This window comes from Mustelus asterias, chromosome 1, assembly GCF_964213995.1.
Source record: "Mustelus asterias chromosome 1, sMusAst1.hap1.1, whole genome shotgun sequence".
Classification (NCBI taxonomy): Eukaryota; Metazoa; Chordata; class Chondrichthyes; order Carcharhiniformes; family Triakidae; genus Mustelus; species Mustelus asterias.
Genome location: NC_135801.1, coordinates 63,432,006 through 63,455,503, shown reverse-complemented (window position 1 = coordinate 63,455,503; position 23,498 = coordinate 63,432,006). Strand labels below are relative to the sequence as shown.

Below are 23,498 nucleotides of genomic sequence, written 5' to 3'. Positions count from 1 at the left end.
TGTTCCTAACCTTTTACCATTTAAATTCTACTCCGGTCCAAAATGGATCACACTTGCCTGCTTTGAAATCTTGCCTGCATTGATTATCAATGCTTCTTTGTTATTCTATAGGCTATACTACTTATAGTGCTATCAATCTTTGTATGAACCTTTGTTTGATAAATTCAGTAACTGACATAAGAGAAAAATAAAATACCTATGGTTGCTAACAGGCATGACTAGAAATCCAACTACTTGACTGGCCACATTATCTGCAAATGTTGGGTTATCATGCTTACTATTTTGCACCAGCAGCTGGTGTGAGAAGTGCCGAGAACTAGAAGGCTACTGGTAAGCAGGTAAAGGGAATCTGGGACAATTAATAGGGGAATTCACTTTTCTCCCTTAGGCTCTGCACTGAGTGGTTCAGCATTCCAAGGATCAATGACCCTTAGAAGAAATTCCTAATTTTGGTCTTAAATGAAAAACCTCTTGTTTTTAAACTGATCCCCCAGTTCTATATTCCCCCACTAAGGGAAATATCCGCTTAGCATCTACCATGTCAAGCCATCAAAGTTTTATATATTTCAATAAGATCACTTCTTTCTTCAAAACTCCATTGAGGAAAGGTGCAACCTGATCAAACTTTTCTCAGAAGACAACTCCTTCTCTCGCAGGAGTCAACTTAATAAACCTTCTCAGAACTGCACCCAATGCAAGCATATCCTCAAATAAGGAGACCAAAACTGTACGCAGTACTCCAGGTGATAGTTGTAACAAGATTTCCTTATTTTTAATACTCCAACTCCCTTGCAAAAGGGACAACATACCATTTCTCTTCCTAATTGCTTTTTGTACCTACTTGCTAACTTACTTCATGTGCGGGGACACCCAGATTCCTCTGTACTGCAACATTTTGCAGTCTTTCTCCATTAAGATTATACAGTCCTTATTTAACATTTTGTTTTAATGTCGGTAATTTAATAAGGGCTGTAATCTCATTAGAAGTGTCGTGAGATTTGTTTTAATGTCATTCCCCGTGACCCCATTGGCACCTTTTTGGAGTCACCTCTTCCAACTCCCCAAACTCCCCCCTCCCTGATCCACCCTCTTGCTGAACCTCCCACTCGCCGACTCACCCTCATGCCACGTCCTCTCCTAGACCTGGGTTCCCATTGAAGATCCATATCCAATCTGTAGCCAGAGCACCGATGTGGTGGAAGTGAGAGTCCTAATAGTGCAGAAGTGCTGACCTGGACCTGCTACAATCCATGTTTTTTTAAAAATACTCCCACTGGAGATAGACATTTAATTTCTAACTGTTCTGAATTTTGAAAAGTCAGAACTTGTATTGTTAAGGTAATTCTAATTCATGCATAAACCCAATATATTCTTTAGATATTTATGAAAATATTCCATTATGTTAATCAATTGCTTTCTTTCTAAAGCTATGCTTTGCACTTTATATTTCTTTAGAAAAACAAGCTCAAGTTAAAAATAAAATTTGAATCATTCCCCAAAGTGTAAAAATTGCTTTGCAGCTTTTTGTTCCTAAACTGTATACATTTTGCTGGTCCTTAGCCTTGGTTCTTGACAACATTGAGTTCTCCAGATTTGCAGAAGTGGACTGTGTTCCTATGGGAATTAGCTGGACACCTTGCACACAGAAACTTTTATCGACATGGATTTCCCAACCATGTAGTTTGGAGACTGCACTCAAGTACTGTGGTGAGTTTCCTCAAATATGCAAGATGTGACTGACAGAAAGAATGCAGTTAAAATGAACAGCATCAGCACTTCAGGAACAGTCTTTCAACTTTACAGAACATGGTAGAAGACAAGATTGGCATTGTTACTATATGAATGCTTAACCTGCTTATATCAAATCCTTCATCTTCCCTAATTAACCCTAATATCTTTCAACTTCTAGATAATACTGCTCTTTTAAAAAAAAAGAGATTTACAAGTCAAACACGATAGAAAGCTTTATTTAAACAATCTGAGTAATGCAGGAGCGGTCATCTCCACCTTCCCAATTCCAATCAAATAAATTTGTCAGTGTTCATAGTTCTTACAGCATTTAAGCAGAACACTAAACATAACTGGCAAGTGTTACTCAAAAGAAAAGCAGCAAAATGTAACCAGTACATAATCATACTGTACATTGGCAACACAACATGCAATTCAGGGAAAATGCACATCATTTAATAATGTAAACTTACAACACTACTCTTCATGCCAATAACAAGTAAACCAAGAATCAAGGAAAAATAGGAATGCATCAAAACATTGTCATGATTGAATAGAAACAGAACAAATTATACATTTCAAAATCTTCCTGCACTCATTTATTAGTTCAATGACTTTAAAATTGGAAATGCAATTAAAAGTTTCAGTACAGTCTTTTTTTTCCTCCACAAATGATAACTTAATGTGTTAAAACTTCAATATCTACAAATACTACTACTCTTGATTGGTATTTTTCAGTACCAAATCAAAAATAAATTAAATATTTAATCAAATCTTGAAGTGCTGCCAACAGCAACTTGTAGACAAAATTATGGTCCTGTAACCAAAATGTAACAGTTGGCAACTTACACATCAATCTCCATAGTTAAACATATGGAACCAGTTTATTTGCCACTATACAATTGTAACCATTACTCTGTTTTTCACAAGCTTTGTGAAGCCACTAACTGTAGTGTCCATAACGAAGTGTTGCTTTGTTTCACACGTCACAAGTCACCGACATGTCGGCATTTCTATAGCAGCTTTTAAATTTCAAATCCTTTATTTCAAGGCTCCAGTCCAACACTACTCGCTAAAAGCTGTAATGTAGCCCCTTTCCATGTAGTGCTTCTATCAAGTGCAATCATCATAATCTTCTATTCTTGCTGACAAGACATGGTTGTCTGCCCTCTTCCACACTGCTTTAAATGCTTGCTTCCAATGTGATCATCAGCAAAGAAGTGCTAAAAAGTTGAGCTACTTCATGAAATACCATTTCAATGTAGAATCCAATGTTCAACGTATCCAGCGTACTTTAATCATAAAGGTTTGTCAATTACTGTAACACCTAAAAAGGAGAGAGAAAAGATTTTTAGTCCTGTGTGAAACATCAGAACAGCAGGTTATTTTAACAGATATGAAATTAACCATCAGCAGAATGTTCTTGCTCAAGGAGAAGGACAATGCGATTAAGTCTGATTGTTCTGGCAACATTCCTGTGGGATGGAAACTGGAAAATCTCTCATCTTGCAGACAAGGAACATGTACTCAATACAGAGTAATGGGCTGGTACGGACAGTGAAATTCATGGTAAAAGTCATGCTGCAACATCAGCTCACAAGGAAATCTGTACTCTGCAGAAGTGAGCAGATTGAAAATTGCAATCAAAATCCAAATTATAAATTAGTTCTTCTCAAAACACTTCAAAGACTTTCCTCTCAATAATTAATATGATTCTGTATTTTTTTTTACGCAGTAGATGTTAAATACACTGGTCTATAAACCCAGGAGCACCTCAACCATTTTGAAAGAGAAATGAATTGCTGAATTTTCTATGATATTCATAGAATCATAGAATCCGTACAGTGCAGAAGGAGGCCATTTGGCCCATCAAGTTTGCACTGACCACAATCCCACCCAGCCCCTATCCCTGTAGCTCCATGTATCCATCCTGTTAGTCCCCCTGACACCAAGAGGCAATTTGCCGTGGATAATCAACCAAACCCGCACATCATATTGCCTATAACTAGAAGGAAATGTTAGGTACCTTCACATGTATTGCATTTTGATTTCAATTAATTGAGACATAAAACATGACCTAAACATTGCTACTTTCTGATCCACAAGAATCTTAATAAACTTAGAAAAATGTCCGTTAAAGCTTCACTAAATTCTTCTTCTTTAAGACTTTTAGGTGCCAGATACTAAACATACCACTATAAAAAGCTTAGATGTCTTAAAATATGTTAATTTTCAAACTGTTAGCTTATTCTCTTTCATCACTCTCCATCCCTCTCTTCATGTAGCATCCTCATTGTTCAAAGGTTGTTTAATCTTGGGCCATTTCACTATGGGACAAGAGTTACCTCAACTGGTATGGGAATACAAACAACTTGTTATTCTAAAGCATACTCGAACCAATTGAACTAACCAACCCCCTTTCATTACTGCAAACCTCACAACCAATACAAGCAGCTTTTATTTTCTTAAGTATAGACAGATATGAAGGAATTATTTAATAATGGTTCTTTCCTCATACCTGTACCTACGTTCTCGCTTCCTACTTCTGTCCTCCAAATTATTTTTGCTCCTCTGCAAAATACATTTCATCCTTGCACCTACTTTATTACTTATACATTTGAAAGCCTGATGTTTACCTCAGTACTATTTTTTACGTTCCTTTTTAGCAGATGTGATCGAGACTGCTTTCTTGCATTTGGCCAGAATGAATTCTAATTGTGGTCAACTAACGCTATGATGGCCCGATATGACTAGATTTAAGATTATTTCTATAAAGCAAAGATTATCCTGCCACACCAGTAACACCGATTCATAATCTTAAACCTCCACCAGTTTAAGCATGCTGGCATAGCATGATGTAGTGCAAAATATTCAAACCATTGCGGTTGATAGTTTGGGAATTGTAGCCCAGAATGACCACCTCTTCGTTTGAAACTGTACAATAGGATCAGCTATTTTAATTAGTGAAACAAGCTGAACATGTTCATAGAAACCAGCTATTAAATAAACTCACTCTATTCAACCAATCAAACTAAAGAACTTCAAGGAATGCATTGCCTGGACAGGTGATGGAAACAGATTCAATAACTTACAAAAGGGAATGGAAACATTTGCTGGGCTTTGGGGAAAGAGAGGGGAGTCAAACTATTGGATAGGTCTTTTAAAGAGCCAGCACATGCACGATGGGCTGAATGACCACCTTTGGTACTGCATTATTCTACGATTCTGGAAATCTGATTTATATCGTGTGGTCTGGAAGGAAATGGTAGATTTGGAAATAGTTCAAATTGCAACAGCCTGAGGTCAAAGCACCGCCAAGCAAACTGAAGAGCTGTGAAAGACCCATATCATGCCACTGATGGAAACTCCTTGAACTTACAGGTTGTCTCAGAGGTGAGCAGCCGCATTCTTTGTGAATAGTAAAGAGCCACCATAAGTCTCATCAGATGCATACAGAACACATTTTAAATAGCATTGATAAGTACCAGTGGCATATTTAACAGTGAAACAGAAGATGATCCCATCACTTTATCCCCACTATGGTTGTGTATAGAGTTATTTTTCATATTGAAGATACATCACTCGTTTGGAGGAGGTAGAAGAGAAATAAGATGAAATCTGGGGGGGTTCCGAAACATGACCAATAATTCTTAAGACAACCCTCGAGTTTTTTCGCCTCTATCACAATTTTATGTCCTTTTTAGAGAACAAGTATGATCTCTTTGGTTATGAAAAGTACATTTCAAAGACAGTTATGAAAGAAATAGGCCAAAGTTTTTCAGCCATTTCCATTGGCAGGATCTTCAGGTCCCGCCATCAGCGACCCCCTGCCATAGGTTCGCCGGCAGTGGGGGGTGCATACAATGGGAAACTCCATTGACAGGGGTGGGGCCAGCCACCAGCAGCCAATTGTAGGCCACCCCCGTTGCTGCAGAACACACCACAGGGGTGTTCAGAAAATCCCAGTCATAAATTATACAACTAGGTAAATAAAATCTTAGAGGTAAATACCCCAGTTCTGTTGACAGCTCTTCAACCCGAAATATTAACTCTTTCTCTCTGCAGTTCTTGTCTGACCTGTTTGTTTCAATTTTATATTAAATAATTATTTTTATTGCTTAAGGCAAGTATTTGTGGAAAATGGCAAAAACTAGAATATTTGTAAGGTTATCATCCATGATAAATGAGAACACATGTCTTTACCCTTCTATGTTGTAAAATGCATGACGCTGTATATTGAGAGTTTCAAAGAAAATACTGATTTTTCCCTCAATTTTAAATATTTTTACAAATATTAAGTTTATAGGACATATGTATTGGGACAGTCTCTTTAACTTAATGTAAAATGGAGTTATAATGCGATCATGTGACCTGCTTCAAATTCAGTCCAACGGCCTAGGTGACTTGGTTGCTATAGGGTTGGGGGCAAATTAACTTACTGGAAAGAAGGTGCAAGGTGGCCACACCTGGAGGCAATGGTAAAAGTAATTGTGTTGACTCAGTAGACCTGTTAAACTCCACGTCTCAGGGAAATAATGTCAGGCTTCACAAAAAATTATGCTTCAAATTGTCCGTTTAGTTCCAAGATATCTTGGAGTTGTGGATCTATAGAGTAGCTAATTAGCATTTTCTTCTGCATACAAGGTCCATGTGATTCACATTGCCATGGAGATGAGTTCTGAGGGGGGGAGAAAAGTCAATAGAAAGCCAGTATAGTATCAGATTGCTGGTCTGGTTCCTGGAGAATGAAATAGCTGCAGCTTGGATTATAAGTTAGCCATCGAATAATTCTTAAACATGAAAATATTGTCATGTGACCTTTTCAGTCAGTCACTGGAAATTCAAATAAAAGAAAAATATGGCAGATGCTGATGGTCTGAAATGAAAACAGAAAAGTGGCAGAAAACCAGGTCTGGCAGCATCTGTGGAGAGAGAGTAATAGAGCTAATGTTTGGGTTGAATATTAATCTTCTTCTGAAGAGATGTAGAAATGTGATTGGTTGTATACTGTTCAGAAAGGGGAAGTGGGGTCTGGTAGAACAAAATGGAAGGCAGGAATAGGTCAGAGGGTGGGGAAATTAAATACAAAACATGTCATGAAACAAAAGCAAAACGAGTGAAGTAATAGTTGCAGTAAAGAAACAAAGTATTTCTTCAGAGTAAGTGTTAATGACAGAAGAGAGGTCAGCTCTGTTTGAAAGCAAAAACATGAAAACAAGGTATGAACTTGCACTTGAGGAGGAAAAAGATTCAAAGTGGATGACTGAGTTCATGGCCTGATGTTGTTGCACTCAACGTTGAATCCAGAAGGCTCTGAAGAACCCAATCAGAAAGTGCCAAAGATGGACCATGTGATGGTGAACAAAGAGTAGAAATTCAAAGCAAATTGATTGATTTTTAGTTCTGGATGAAAGTAGGAAGCAGCACGGAAAAAAAGTTGTGGGATGGAGCTCTGTGTAAGATTAGAATAAGGAATGTTCCACATAACCCACAAAAAGACAGGCATAGCTAAGGCCCATTTGGTTACCCATAGCCACATCTTTTATTTGGAGGAAGTGCGACAAGTTGAAGCACTTTGGTTGAGTCATACCTGGCCCAAAGGAAGATGATTGTGTGGTTAGAGGTCAATCATCTCAGCTCCAGGAGTTCCTCAGGTTAGTGTCATAGGCCCAACTATCTTCAGCTGCTTCATCAATGACCTTCCTTCCATAAGGTCAGAAGTGGGGATATTTGCTGATGATTGCACAATGTTCAGTACCATTCATGACAAAACAGATACTGAAGCAATCTATTTCCAAATGCAGCAAGACCTGGTCAATATCCAGGCTTGGGCTGACAAATGGCAAGTAACATTCGTGCCACACAAGTGCCAGGCATTGACTATCTCCAACAAGAGAGGATCTAATCATCACCCCTTGACATTCAATGGCATTACCATCACTGAATCCCTCGCGATCAACATCCTGGGGTTAGCATGGACCAGAAATTGAACTGGACTAGCCATATACATGCTGTGGCTACCAGAGCAGATTAAATGTTAGGAATATTGCGGTGAGTAACTCACCTCTGACTTCCCAAAGCCTGTCCACCATCTACAAGGCACAAGTCAGGAGTGTAATGAAAACTCTCCACTTGCTTAGATGAGTGCAGCTCCAACACCACTCAAGAAGCTTGATACCTTTCAAAATAAAGCAGTCCATTTGATTGCTCCCTTTTCGACAAAGATTTAGTCCCTACACCACCGACAAACGGTGGCGGCAGTGTGTACCATCAACAAGATATATTGCAGGAACTCATCAAAGTCCCTTAGACAGCACCTTCCAAACTCAACCAGTACCATCTAGAAGGACAAGAGCAACAGATACCTGCGAACACCACTGCCTGGAGGTTCCCCTCCAAGTCACTCACCATCCTGACTTGGATACTTATTCCCATTCCTCAACTGTCGCTGGCTCAAAATCCTGGAACTTCTTCCCTAATAGTATTATAGGTGTACCTACATCTCAGGGATTGCAAGTGGTTCAGAAAGACAGCTCACCACTATCTTCTCAAGTGCAACTAGGGATGGCAATAAATGTTGGACTAGTCAGCGATGCCCACATCCTAAAAAAAAAATTTTTTTTAAATAAATTACTCAATGAGAGAGCCAGGAGGAGCAGGAGGCTGGCGTAGAATGAGGACTGTTCAGGCTTCTGCTCAAGAGAGAAGTATAGAGCTCTCTGGTGAGGGATGGAGGTTAGAGGGCTTGGATGTTCATAGTGAAGAGGAAGCAGTTCGGGCCAGGAAAGTGAAAATTGTTGAGTTGAGGTAGCGCGTCAGAAAAACATCCATGTCTGCGTGGGTTTCCTCCGGGTGCTCCAGTTTCCTCCCACAGTTCAAAGATGTTCGAGTTAGATTGACTGGCCATGCTAAATTGACCCTAGTTTCGGGGCGATTGGCAGGGTAATTATGTCGAGTTATGGGGATAGGGTGGGATTATTGTCGGTGCAGGCTCGATGGGCCAAATTGCCTCCTCCCTCACTGTAGGGATTCTATGATTTTCTATGGTAAGAATCACGAATGGAGGTGGGAAGAGCCTGGAAGAGTAGAGAAGGAAAGAGCCAAGATAGGAAAACATTCAGTTGGGCAGTGGAAATTTAAATTTATTTTCAAAAGTTCAACCTCTACTGAGATCATAAACAATATACCTCAATACTCTGCGCCATGGAGCAAGTGCAATGTATGTCTGCTGTGCTTACTTCTGAACAGAACCTTAAGCCGCAGTGAAGAATCTCTCCCAGAAATCAGAAAATAAATCAAAGACATGAGTAAATAATCATGCCCATGTTGTCTCAAGACATTTGCAAAGGTCACTGCAGTGTTTCGCCCACCCTTACTCCTGCAGTGGAGAATGATGGATGTATTAAACCTACAATCCACAATTTGGAAACGTGTCTAAATGAATGATGTCCCAAGTTTATCTTAATATGCATTTTAAATTCTGGTACTAGTGCCTTATTTTGTGATAAAAATTCACATTTCTCAACTTCAACTGCTTAGACCTTCAGTGAATGATCAGGATCATTCAAACAGAAAAATATGAAACAAACATGAAATGAAAAGCAATTTGTTAAACTAATTCCATAAAAAATGCAACATCCCATTAAACCTGCAGAGGGAGAGCTTGGACACAAATAGAGTTTCACTGGCTGTCTTGTCTGGAGACAATACACATCTTTTTAGCCTGTCTTGATGCTCTCTCCACTCCCATTGTTTTGTTTCTTAAAGACTTGATTAGTTGTAAGTATTCGCATTCCAACCATTATTCATGTAAATTGAGTCTGTGTCTTTATAAACTCTGTTTGTGAACAGAATTCCCACTCACCTGAAGAAGGGGCTTAGAGCTTCGAAAGCTTGTGTGGCTTTTGCTACCAAATAAACCTGTTGGACTTTAACCTGGTGTTGTTAAACTTCTTACCACAAATACAACGACAGGCTACACCAGTTTAATTCATACAAAGAGCTCTCCAAGGTGGTCTGTAAAATAACACTGATGCAGTGCTTTAAAAACATGGCTATACAAATACTGAGAAAGAAAAGCCAGCCTTTTTTTCACCTGCATAACTTCTTCCTGTGCTCATACACTGTGGTAGAAGTATCCACTTATCTAATGCTGGGTTGTAATATTCCACAGACGCAAGGTTACAGGAGCCATCATCTCCACCAGCTACATACAGCAGACCATTTACAGCACAGACACCTGTCAGGGTTGGAAGCAGAGAAAGACATTAGTTTATTTTTCCTGCAACTTGTGCACAACCAAAAAAATACAGACTTTTGCTTAGCCAATCCTACCTGCATTCCTTCTGCACATATTCATGTCTGCAACCTGTTTCCAGGTATTTGCAGAGGAGTCATACATTTCCACACTTTTTCTCACCAGTGGGCCATCATGACCTCCAACTGCATAGAGTAAACCATTTAGAACTCCCACACCTGCAACAATGCAAATAAGATCCAATTACCTTTGATTGCTTAGAAATATGGTCTCCTTTCTTGAAACTAGGTAGATTCCATAATTCTGACAATCACAATGGATTGAGACAAAGGCACCCTGCATAATCCATTTAACCCCCCTGAATCCATTTTCTTGATACTTCAATTGGGCCAGGACCGAGTGGAGAATGGGCAAGGAATGAGAAGAACATTGTTCTGACTGCTTCAGTCACCACTACACTGTAGGCTAATTTTAATCATATAGAAAAAAAAACACAAGTGGAATAACATTTGCGACCATAACAAAGATGGAGCTGTATTGTATACAAAAAAAAAGTCAAAGTGAAAGTCGCTCTTTAGAGGGCACAAGCAGCAACTTCAGGTACACCGCACTACAAATAAAGATCAACCCCGTGTTATTTATTTGGAATACATGTGATGCACATGACAAAAGCAGCCATCTTCAATGACATCAAAGCATCCTAAAATGCTTCAAAACTAATAAAATTACTTTTCAAGTGTTTAATCCAGGGAATTGTTGGAGCGACTTTGCAGACAGAAAAGGACTCTCAACCAGCAATAAGATAAACAAACAAACAAAATGTCGTAGTGATGTTGGTTGAGGAATGAATATTGGCCAGGACACTAGGATAATGCTTCAGCTCTTATTTAAATTGTGCCTTGGGATCATTTACATCCACCTAAGGGGAGGAGTGGCCTCAGTTTAACGTCTCATTTGAAATATGGCCCCTCTGAGTGTAGCACCCCATTTCAGGATTGCTTTGAAGCTACAATTGCTTTTAAAGATAAATAAATGACAGGAAATATGTACAGCTTCTCCTTTTGGAAAATACTGTGACTAAAAAGGGCATTAAAATAATTTCCTGTGTAATATTTGTAGTAAAAACATAACTGTTTGTAGCAAATTTTACAATATTAAAATAGCAGAGGAAATCTTACCCTGTGATTATTATTTGTAGATAATTCAGAAATTAACGTTAAGTGTTATACTTCATTTGCTCCAATAGGTAATCATCGATAATGGGCATGTTACTGCCTTTCACTGTATCATTGAATAACAGCACAAAGGAAAGCCATTCATTCCATCACTTGCCAGATCTCAAGATAGCTAATTAAACTATTTTACTGTTCTTTCCTCCCAGCCCTGTAAATTTTTCCCCTTCAAGTGCAATCTATATTTTCCAAATTCTCACCCGCTCCACTGCGACGTGTGCTCATTTCAGCAATGTACGTCCATTCATTTTTAACAGAGTTGTAGGCCTCGACAGAGCTAAGACATTGTCGTGATGCTCCATCATAGCCACCTACAGCATACAGCACACCTAGCAACACATACAAAAAAATGTGGTTAAAGGACAGTTCACATTTACAAGAGCTTTTGTATGCATCTACACACCATAATGAGGAATACAAGATTCATAGGCTTTCTTTTTGGATGGTACTGAGACTGACTGAGTATAAGCTTAATCCCACCAAGTTAGTTGATCCCCGGTCAAGGTGGAGATCCTAAATTAAGGAGCAAAACTGTTCAGGGCTCCCTGGAATTGTTTTCGTTATGCGCGCTGGAAGCAGTAAATATGTGGAGGTCCTCACTGTCCAAGTCCCCAAACACTCCTTCCTGGCGAAGCAGTAATTTACTTGCATTTCTTTCAATTTTGTCTTCTGTAGTCGCTGCTCAAAATGTGTTCTCTGCTACACTGAGAAGACCAAACGCAGACTGTCCCCATTCAATACCCTATCAACATTCATTGGCAAGGTTCACCCATAATGAGATGCCAGAGGTGGCCAATGAATGTAGAACTGTACCACAGCAAGCAGTGAATGGCTTTGGGGTGGGCAGGAGGCCAGGGAGCAAATAGATGCTCTATAGCTGAATAAAGTTGATTGCCTCAGAAGTTTGCTGCATAATGCTTTTGATTTCATTGACTATCGACAAGCAGTATATTATAATGTACCTACTAGGGGCTAGGAATTTAAACAAACAACTTTTTTTTTTAAAAAAACACACAAAACCAGCACCAACAGCACTGGCAAATAGTTTAAAGACTTATGATGAGACTGCTAACTGGGTGGTTGAAAAGATATTGCCTCTTCTTCGGAGTGCTACCACAAACCAGTCATGTCTCTAAGAGGCCATGATTTCTTGTAGCCCATTTCAGCTGTGACATGAAATGTCATAATTCCTGCTTATATTGGAGAAGAACAGAATAGAAGCGAAGGTCCTATTATAGTGACAAATTCCAACATTACAGTTCACTAACCATGCAAGTGAATTAAACAGCACTCCCATGACAAAGAAATTACTAACCATTTGTAGTTTAGCCTCGGGGTGAACAATTAAGTTGCAAAGGGATTTGTACAGCTTAAATGTTTAAACGAAACATACCACAGTTCCAGTATTTTGTATATTTTGATAATTGGGAACCAGAGACTATAATATAATCTCATTGGTTATAAGAACATGGGAACATCAATTTGCTGTCTTCGAATAATAATCATTACCCTGCACTAATGTAAATTGACAAAACATGAAACAAACAAAATGTTAAATGGATGATCCATCTCAGCCTACGTCTAAGGGCCCTACTATCACAAATACCAGTCTTCAGCCAATTCAAATCAATCCTCATAATATCAAGAAACAGCTGGCATACTCAATACAGCAAAGTCTATGGGTCCTGACAACATCTCGGCAGCAATACAGAAGAGCCGTGTTCTAGAAATAGCTCTGCTTAACCAATCTGTTCCAGTACAACTACAACACTGCATCCACTGAACGACGTGGAAAATTGCCCAGACATGCCATGTCCACATTAAAGAGAAATCCCAACACAGCCAATTATCATCCCATCGGAATACTCTCAATCAGCAAAGTAATGGAAGGTGTTGTTGACAGTGTTGTCAAATGACATTTACTCAGCAATAACTTGCTGGCTAATTCTCAGTTTGGGTTCTGCCAAGGCCACTTAGCTCCTGACCTCATTCCAGCTTTGGTCCAAACGTGGACGAAAGAGCTGAATTCTTAGGGCGAGGTGAGAATCAGTCCTTGAAATCAAGGCAGCACTTGGTCCAATTGTGGCATCAAGGAGCCTTAGCAAAACTGGAGTGAATGGAATCAGGGGAAATCTCTCCAATCAAATCTAGCACAAAGGAAGTTGGTTGTGCTTGCTGGAGGTCAATAAAATCAATCCCAGGACATCACTGTAGGAGTTGCTCAGGGCAGTGTTCTGGGGCCAATTATCTTCAGTTGTTTCATGAATGACCTTCCTTCCTTCAGGAGGTCAGAAATGAGGATGTTTGCTCAAATTTCAGTAATGTGCACAACTTCCCAGATACTGAAGCAGTCCATATCCATATGGACAGCAAGACTTGAACAATATTCTGTCTTGGTCTGATAAGCGACAAGTAACATTCATGCCACAAAAGCGTCAGGCAATGTCGATCTAAAGAGCAAATCTAACCAGCTGCCTTTGGCACTCAACAGCATTACCATTGTTGAATCCCCACTATCAACATCCCAAGGAGTTACCATTTACCAGAAATTTAAGTGGACCAGGCTTATAAATATTGTGACTACAAGGGCAGGTCAGAGGACAGGAATTCTGCAGAAACTAACTCACTTCCTGATTCCCCAAAAACTGTCCACAATCTAACGTTTTAAGGTTTATTTATTGGTCACAAGTAGGCTTACATTCACATAGTAATGAAGTTACTGTGAAAATCCTCTAGCTCAAGGCACAAGTCAGGAGTGTGATGGAATACTCTCCACTTGCCTGGATGAGTGCAGCTCAACAACATTCAAGTTGCTCAATACTATTGAGTACAAAACAGCCACATGACCAGTGTCACATCCACGTTCATTCCCTCCACCACTAACGCAGTGGCAGCAACTCAACCAGACTCCCTTCGACAGCACCTTCCAAACCCACGACTTCTACCACCAAAAAGAATGACATCAGGCAGGCACATGAAAACATCATCACCTGCACATTCCCCTCCAAGCCACATACCATCCTGATTTGGAACCACGTCACCATTCCTTTCACTGTCACTGGGTAAAAATCCTGGCACTTACAGCACTGCACCTACACCTTCTCCAGGGCAATTAGAGATAGGCAATAAACTGACCTTGTCTGTGACACCCACACGCTATGTATGACAAAAAATGAACGTAGGACAGGTTTTAATCTCGAGCACAATTTTTCTTATTCATACATGGGACATGGGCGTTGCTGGCTGGAAATACAGCTGATTCAGCAGAACTCACCTCCTACAACACCCACACCAACACTACTCCTCCTGGTGTTCATTGGGGCTACATGAAACCACTCATTTGCTTTGACATTGTACACCTCTACAGACGATAAACCTGCAAAATAAAGTAAACCCAATTATTACACACTCCATATATCAAAAATACAATTTCTGAAATATGATTAACTGTTTATATCAAACAACAATAAAGTATATAGAAATGCACACAACTAAATCAGATCTGCAACTGGCAGCCTCGTGGTTTACTCCACAGGTTTACTCCAGTAGGTCCTGGCATACATCTGGTACCTGTACTAACAACCCAGATGTAATGAGTTTATAATCCTTGCATAGCAAGCTGTGAAACAGAATTCATTTTTTCCTTTTTTGGACTTGCAGCTCTGAAAGCTTCTGGACTGTCATAAAAACACAACTAGGTCACAAATTGATCATTTTAATGGTCAACTTACCCCTGGTTTCTTTCCCTTATTTTTCATAATTTTATTCACCCGTTGTTCTAATTTATCTTCAAGATATGAACATACAATGAATTATAGATCCAAGGCCACAGCAGCCCTCCAGTACTTCACCAAGTGGCTATACTTCATGTGCAAGTATCAGTGGACTATTTGAAACATAGGAGATAGGAGGAGGAGGAGGCCACTTGGCCCTTGGAGCCTGCTCTGCCATTCATTACGAATCAACTACTTCCTGGGGTAATGAATTCCACAGGCTCACACTCTTTGGGTGAAGAAATGTCTCCTCACCTCTGTCCTAAATGGTCTGCCCTGAACCCTCAGACTGTGACCCCTGGTTCTGGACTCCCCCACCATTGGGAATATCCTCCCTGCATCTGAGGGTGTCACAGGTGAAGCCCAATCCTGTATGTAACAGATATTCCCATCCTTCACTTTCTAGGAGGGCATCATCAGATATTTAGCAGAAACTCAGACCAAGTGCCCTTTCCTTGCCCAGAAGCGGAGGCCAACTGAAAATAGTTAATTAATCACTCCTTTGTGTCTTTAGATTCGGAAGTAAATTTATCACCCGAGTCCGCTTTATTTTCTACTTAGCCACCTTTATCTTTTCCTGTTATAATGGGCATATTTTCCGACTTTACACTGTTATTCACCTCCTACCCGAATTCCACTTCTCTTGATTTGCTGCATAATCTCTCTCGTTTTGCCTTCACTGCAACATATTTTAACCCACCGCCACGTCTTCTCCGCTCTTTATAGGCCTACAGTAAGTCTATCAATAGGTGCTGGCATCCACCCAATACATGTTGTGGTATCACAACACCCACCCCCATTATTAATCATCATACTATTTCAGTACATTTAATCATTGTAAATTTACCGGGGATTACTAATATATCCCAAATTAAATTCCAGAAACTATTACAAGCAATTTATATTCAGATAAGCAAAAGAAACTATTTGCAAAATACAGGCAAGTTTTTTTTGGAATTAACAATGATACGGACAAGTGGAAAACAAGCTTGTTAATGAGCCTTTTCAGGATGCAGTTTAAACATTTCAACGCAAGTGAACTGTTTAGACCCAGTAGCAAATAGTATCAATAATACATAGTGCAAGTACTCTTTTTCAATGTTATATATTAGAGGTTTTCCAAAAATTTGGGAGTGCCACCTGATGATCAAACGCTTCTTGAACAGGTTGAGAAACAGTGCTTTTACAGGGTGGAATCTTATCACCTTAATTTTTAAAAATGAGGGACAAGATCATTTTTGGGTCCCACTCCAGATAGGCTCTGAAGCCTACCCATCTGCACAATACTCTTGGAGGAAGCCATTTAGCAGCCGCCAATTAACAGGGCTTCTGGAAGCAGGCTGCTACTTGGCAGATGGACAGGCTCTGCAAGTGGGCATCAAGAGAGCTGCCACTAAACCTGGGAGACTGAGGGTGCCTCAAGGTGGAAGCATCCTCAGAAGACTACAAAAATCAGCATAAGGTGTGACCACAGCTTCCAGGCCATCATTGCAAAGAGGGAATACCTCCATAGGATGGCCTGCTACCACAGATATGGCCCTGCAGCATCTGGCAGGTTCTCCAGTTTGCTGCCAGGAGGCCACCAATTTGCTCCCAAGTGGGGATCTTTTTTTGTTCATTAGCTTCTCGCTACTGCCAGTGAGGTAGTTGATGCCTTTCAGACCTTTCCTCCAGTAAGATTGCTCAGAGGCTGGATCACAACATCATCTTATGTTTATATAACACCTTTAATGGGTTGTGGGGCTGGAGGAGATTACAAATATAGGGAGGGACAAAGTCACGGAGAGATTTGAAAACAAAAATGAGAATTTTGAATTCAAGATGTTACTTGACCGGGTGATTGATAAACAGGACCTGGTGTGAATCAAGGCAACAGAATTTTGGACAACCTCCAGTTTACAGAAAATAGAATGCAGCAGAAAGCCAGGAATGCATGGGAATAGTTGAGTTTCGAGGTAACAAAGCATGAATGAGGACTTCAGCAGAAGAGCCGAGAAAAGGGCAAAATCAGATGTGATTGGAATATCATGCCAGATCAAACGTGACACCAAGGCTGCGAACATACTGGTGAAGACGGGAATGGGTTAATGAACTCTGTGATACTTAGAGATTTTGTGAGAAGCACTCTAGGGCTCATGTTTTCGTTAGAGCTCGGTATCTTCATGTCTATAAAGCCTGTTTACATGATTCCAAACCAGATAAGAGAGACAGCTATCCTTGCTGTTCCCAGCTAATTGTGTATCAGGAATGTGGCTAAGCAGAATCAGCTAAGCAGACTCCATTTTATGTTCCTTTCTATTATGTACCTTTGTTTAACATGGTGGAGCTGACATGTATGCCTTCTGTCATCGTATAACAATAGATTCATATATATTCATTATATGCTATTCATCTATACTATTTATATTGATATAAATTGCTATATAGGTTCCTGTGTTTTAGGACTATGACTACGCCATAGTCAACCTGTTTGTGCAAACGTATAATCTAAACAACCCACAGGTGTCCACATAGAGGCGACAAAACACAGCCTTGAGACGGCCATGATTACGCGGACTACGCGAAGGATGGAATCGCTGAGACAACAATAATCGTGGGACGATGAGGACGTGACCAGGGGCGGAAAATTATGTATAAATGTTTGCTCTTGACCCGTATTCAGTAAGTAGTCTGAGGCAGTGTTAGGCATCGGACGTCTTCCACAATTGTGAAAATAAACCACTGTACTTTGACTTACCACTAGTCTCAGAGGTATTATTTTACCTACAACACTGGTATAATCACAGACTATTTGCCAGGGAGGGGGATGGAATCGGTAGCTAGGGAATGGAGTTTGGAGGAGGAACTGAAAACAACGGCTTTAGTCTTCCCAATATTTATTTGGGAGGAAATTTCTGCTCATCCATTACTGGATCCCAGACAGACAGCCAATTTAGCAACAGTACATGTACCAAGACAGAGATGATAGTGATGGCAGTGAGGAAGAGCTGGGTGATGCTAACATGTATGTGAAATCTGAAATCCGTTGCTGTGCTTTTGCATGAGATTGCTGAGGGCCAGCGTGTGGATGAAAAATAAAAGAAATAGGAGCGAGGTTCCAGCACAATATTTTCTGAAACTATCTACCCCTGCCAAAGTCACCATGCAGCTAAGATTCTATCCAAAACGTGAAGTTAAATCCTCTGAACAGAAATTGGCATAGAAATCGTTATTTTTACTTTTTCAAAAAAAGTAATCAGGGCTTTTAGTAATAACTTATTAAGCTACAAATAATGTGAAGAATGCACCAATTTTAATCCAATCATGCATTGCAGAACAACCTGGAAGACCAGCAAACACAATTTGGACATACCTGTACTCCCGTCAAATCCTCCCACTGCATACAACAATCCATTCAGTACCGCTGCTCCCAGAGTGCTCCGTCTGTCCTGCATGTTAGCATTGCTCATCCACTGGTCTTTGACTGGATCATACGAATCAACTGTCCTCACTCTTAATGAGCCATTAAAGCCTCCAACAGCATAAACCAGCCCACCCATATACATCACACCTGCAGGGAACAGGAAGGATAAAAATCCAACTCAACTCTTGGGTGATAAATGCACTTCTCTCTAGCAATCAGCAAGCCTTTCACAGTCATATGGCTGTATCAAAACATTGCACACTCTACAATTTCATTTAATTATCCTCTCAATTGTCATTTGTACAAACAGAAAAAAAACCCTCGTGTTGTGGAACAAAATGTCGATTCAGATTAAACTGTGGGTGGATTAGAAAGGAAAATTAAACTTGACTTCATTTTGCCATCTTTTGTTAACAAAATTCAAAATTTCAGAGACAACTTACTTCCTTGGTCTATCACATTAGGAGTATTTGTTGTATAAATAAATCCGTAATGCAAAATGATCAAAAATCCTCAGAAGTACAAGAAATTTGATGAACTCTCAAGAGCCTCAAAATCAAGGAGGTGCATCCTTGCCTACTTCTTTCAACGGTCTAAGTAGTTTTATGGAAAGAGTAACTGGCCTCCTCATTAAACAGTAATCTTTACCATGTTCTCAGATAAGCATGGAAGAATTTGCTGGCAAAATAAGAGTTTAATGCACATCATGTTACTGTTTAATTTGTGTTAAGGAAGCAATAACTTCCCGAAAATCATAAATTACTGAACGATTTGCACCGCTCCATTATCAGCCATGTGAGCTCACCATCCGCCTCCATGAGAATTAAAACAGGCCCATGTAAATTATATTTCCTCTTTGAAATTACATTAACTTTGAAATAAAATCAAAGTATTTGTACACAGCCTGATAGGGACATGAGCAAGCTCTAGCTCATAAATCTGTGGTGATGTCTTGCTATTCCAGATTAAGTTATCATGGATTGGTAATCCAGGGATAAATATAACCGTATTTATTTTAACATTGTCAAATTGAATAATGAACACAGCACGTCCATGAATGAACAAGGATTATAACAAAAACACAGCTTTATTATATATTTCATATGTTGATAATTTCAGTTTGCTTTTGACTATAATTTGGCTAACATAAATCAGAGAATTATTAGGAAACCTTGAGGAGTTTTCAGAGTTTTTCCCCAAATTATGTCCTGTAAAGGAAATGATATATGCTCCAATTTTTGATACCCACTATCAGCATCGAGCACCCCCAAGCTTTTGTACCATAAGTCCAAGGTCGAGTTAAGAGTCCTATACAATGGGCTTTAAGTCTCAGCTTCAAGTGTCAATTTCAGCTCCAAGTAACGAGGCTGCGGGTTAAAGTTCCACTCAAGGTCTCAAACACATAATTTAGGCTTATGCATCTGTTCAATACTGAAGGAATGTTATATTAACAAGAGGTGTCCTGCTTCTAATCTTTTAACTGAGATTCAATTTCCTTGTTCTGGCGCTTTGGTTATATTTTAAAGACTATTTGAAGAGAAGTAGACCGCCTAATATCCTGACCAACATTCTTCCCTCAGCCGCTCCTATTAAAAATAAACTAACTGGTCATTCAACGCTTTCTATTGCAGACAGCAAATCAGCTGCCATACACCGCAATATAATAATGATGCCTGCGCATTATATGCTTTATGGGATTAGGCATCATACAAAACAAATACTTCCTTTCTAGTGTATTACTGTGGCAGTTAATTGCCAATTTTGCTGCATTAAAAAAATCTTGTTTCAAAGCATACTCAGCCTAGAAACTAAAGATATATCAGTTCCTCAGAATATAACTTCAATGATTGTGACACAACTTGCATTTACGTGCGGCTTTCAACATAGCAAAAACAACCCAAGGTGCTTCCATCTCCTTGCAACCTATGAAGTGTCATCAAACAAAACTGGACTTCCAGCTACGTGAAGCGATATTAGGACAGCTCACCAATCACTGGGTCATGGATGGCACGGTGGCACAGTGACTAGCACTGCTGCCTCTCAGGGCCAGGGACCTGGCTTCGATTCCCGACTTGGGTCACCCCCGTGTCTGTGCGAGTTTCCTCCAGGTGCTCTAGTTTTCTCCCACAGTCTGAAAGGTTAAGTGCATTGGGCATGCTAAATTCTCCCTCAGTATACCCGAACAGGTGCCGGAGTGTGGTGACTAGTGGATTTTCACAGTAACTTCATTGCAGTGTTAATGTAAGCCTACTTGTGACCATAACAAATAAATAAAATATATAAATAAAATAAACAAAGTGATAGGTTATCAGAGGCATTATTAGGAGCACTTTAAATCTGAAGTCAGGTACATTCAAAGCCAAGTATTGTTTGTCTACCTGCTCTGCACCTCCGAGAGGGAAGTTCGGCAACTTGGTACCAACGTTCCTCCGCAAAATCATAACACTCCACACTACGGATAGCTTTAGGAGCCTGACCACCAACCACTACCAGCACCTGAAATTTAAAGTGATGTTCAGTTAAACTTTTGCATGACATCTTAAGCTGCAGAAGAAATCATTAGCTTCATTTTTTTTTAACTTTTGGTAAGGAAAAAAAAACTAAGATCCAATACACCCATACTGTGAAAGTGCTCTTCCCTCAACTAAACTCATGCAGTTATTCAAAAAGCAAAGGAGGGTAAAAAAAAGAGAGAAAAAAAATCTCTCCATCAATTGTTAGAATGAGGAAAACACAATATATGTTACATTATTTTGATATGTAGTCTAAATGGTTATTAATGAAACTTGCCTTAATATCCTGCCCTGATTTTGTCACAAAAATTTATATGGCTTTCTGTAATAGAAGATGCAAGCAGTTATATCATCAATTTAGCCAATCTGGCAATCTACAGTATTATGATTTGATTCACTCCTAGATAGTCCTGTGCATGGAAACTCAAAGAGGATGATATTTGGCTGAACACTTACAGCTGGGGTAAATTAAAGGGAAGTTGGTAGCAAGAATGTTTATGAAGTCTGATCAAAGTTGTGTGGATGTGGCAATAATTAATGTGTTTGATTGCACAACAACTGGGATATTGAGAATCACATACCTTCGGAAGGCTGACTGGCGTTCTTAATCTTGTTCTGGTTGTTTTCATCAATGCACGTTGATCAGCCGGAAGCAAATGATACTTCATCGCTTCGATGAGGTAATCTTTGCATGCATTACTATTTTTAACCAGTGTCTCCTCTTCCACTCTCTGTTAAATAAAATCAATAGGAATAAATGCCATAATCAAGTTTAGAATAACGTTTAGCACATTACTCTTAAAAGTCTTCTGCCCCTTTATCCGATAAAAATAGTTTTGTCAATAATCTGGTGAAACCACCACCAGCTATTTGATTCCAGCTCTCCTACAGAACACTCGCATATTTCCTGTCTGCTGCAGCTTATCAGTACACTGAGAGACTGCTGTGATATGGTTATACTGTCTCTATTTTTAGGGGGATGGATGCAGAAAGATAAAACGGCTCATCTTAATTTAATCCCCACGAGGGTAATGTAAAAGATCTGACCTTAATTATGTGCAACTTTCAATAATTTAATTCACAATGATTTGACCCTTGAAGGCCATAATTTAACTTCAATACAGTAACGTTACCTGCACCAAGTATTCACGTGTAAGAAGGGGCAGCCGGACATGTTCCATCAGTCGGGCCATGTGCTCCTGCCGAGGTTCCTTATCGTGCTTCACCCAGGAGATGGTTGCTTCAAAAACCTGATTGAGTTAATGATGGATTAGCATTACTGTGCAGCATTTTAACCAATTGTTTTGTCCACTACAAATTATCTCAGACCTGTGGGTTTCAAATCACGCTGTAGGGGAACTTTTTCAGAAAAAAAACACTCAAGACACAAATCCCCATCCTGTTCCACTCTCCAACTGAAGACAATATCATAGTTATAGAAAACATTAATTAGTACAAATTATAGATTTTTTAAAATGAAGGCTTTGATTTCATTGAACACTCCTTGCCTGACTTCTCCATCCTCAGTTTTCAAAATACCAACTAGAGCAAACAAATCCCATTCCTGTCCCTTTAAGTTTTGAAGTGTAATAATCAGACCATGGATGAGGCTCGCTCAAATGATTTCAAGCTAAGAAATGCAGAAAAAGTATGGAATGCAACAACTAGGAGACACTGCCCAGTCACAAATAGACAGATCAAACAATCTTCTGGAATTAACTTGTAGGGTCAGTTTGAAATATACCAAAATTACAAAGCTCATCTGTGAGCACTCGACAGTGCCCTTTGACATCAAAACACTCCAGAAAGAGTACAAGCCCCTTAAATTCACCAAAAATGAATACAGAATGAAAGTAAGGAGATGGATACCAAACGCATGAGGGCACGCAAATGAAAGACATATAATGCATGAAACATAATGGAGAGTATGAGAGGTAGCAATACATTTTCAGAAAATTAAATCATTGCAATTTAATGACATGACCAGATTTAAATTTCTCATCAGAAATTTACTTGCAGCTTTGTCCAGATTTTGCAGTCAGCAGCAAAGTAAATGATCTCAAAGAAAAGCTGCCCACTAAGATTCATCAATTGCAGTGGAGTGGATTTCAGAGATTAATTCAAATCTGGCACCAATTGTAGACGGTCTCTGGCATCCAGCAGCATTGATGTAATTGAATAGGCTACTGTAAAAATGTACTTTCACATACTTCTAAGTGAACACAAAAGGTACTTATTAATAAGAATTGTACAGCAGCCGCATGGCTGTAGCCAGCTCCTCCAGAATGTATCTGCCTAGGAGCCTCTCACCACGGGATTCCACACTCCTGATTGATCACCCAGGCTAGGTGACCCTTACTCTGCTGTGTTGCCCTTAAAGGGAAAATCACCATATCCCTCCCCCTTTAACTCCTTTATACAATCTTCAATAACTAATTCACTCCATCCCAAATACTAACTAAACATTATGTACATGAGTTGTACAGTTAGAAGTTGAGTTTTTGAGGGGGTTTTCTGTTCCATGTTGTCCGAGATGCTTCCACAGGATCAAAGCTAACAGAAACTGCAATAACAGGTACCACTCCTGGCATA

At 39.6% G+C, this 23,498-nt stretch overlaps 1 protein-coding gene across 2 annotated transcripts in view; it reads right to left on the bottom strand.

The window, feature by feature from the left end:
- Nucleotides 1-1,951: 1,951 nt before the first annotated feature.
- Nucleotides 1,952-23,498, bottom strand: part of klhl2 (kelch-like family member 2) — a 95,769-nt gene continuing 74,222 nt past the window's right edge. For both annotated transcript variants that reach the window (XM_078213388.1, XM_078213379.1), the window contains 9 exons: nt 22,040-22,156; nt 21,488-21,637; nt 20,772-20,889; nt 18,343-18,540; nt 14,492-14,593; nt 11,418-11,546; nt 10,063-10,203; nt 9,824-9,967; nt 1,952-3,055 (listed from right to left, as the gene is read on the bottom strand). In XM_078213388.1, the coding sequence (XP_078069514.1) occupies nt 3,027-3,055; nt 9,824-9,967; nt 10,063-10,203; nt 11,418-11,546; nt 14,492-14,593; nt 18,343-18,540; nt 20,772-20,889; nt 21,488-21,637; nt 22,040-22,156 (1,128 nt within the window). In that variant the 3' untranslated portion in view covers nt 1,952-3,026. The remainder of the gene's footprint in view (nt 3,056-9,823; nt 9,968-10,062; nt 10,204-11,417; nt 11,547-14,491; nt 14,594-18,342; nt 18,541-20,771; nt 20,890-21,487; nt 21,638-22,039; nt 22,157-23,498) is intronic.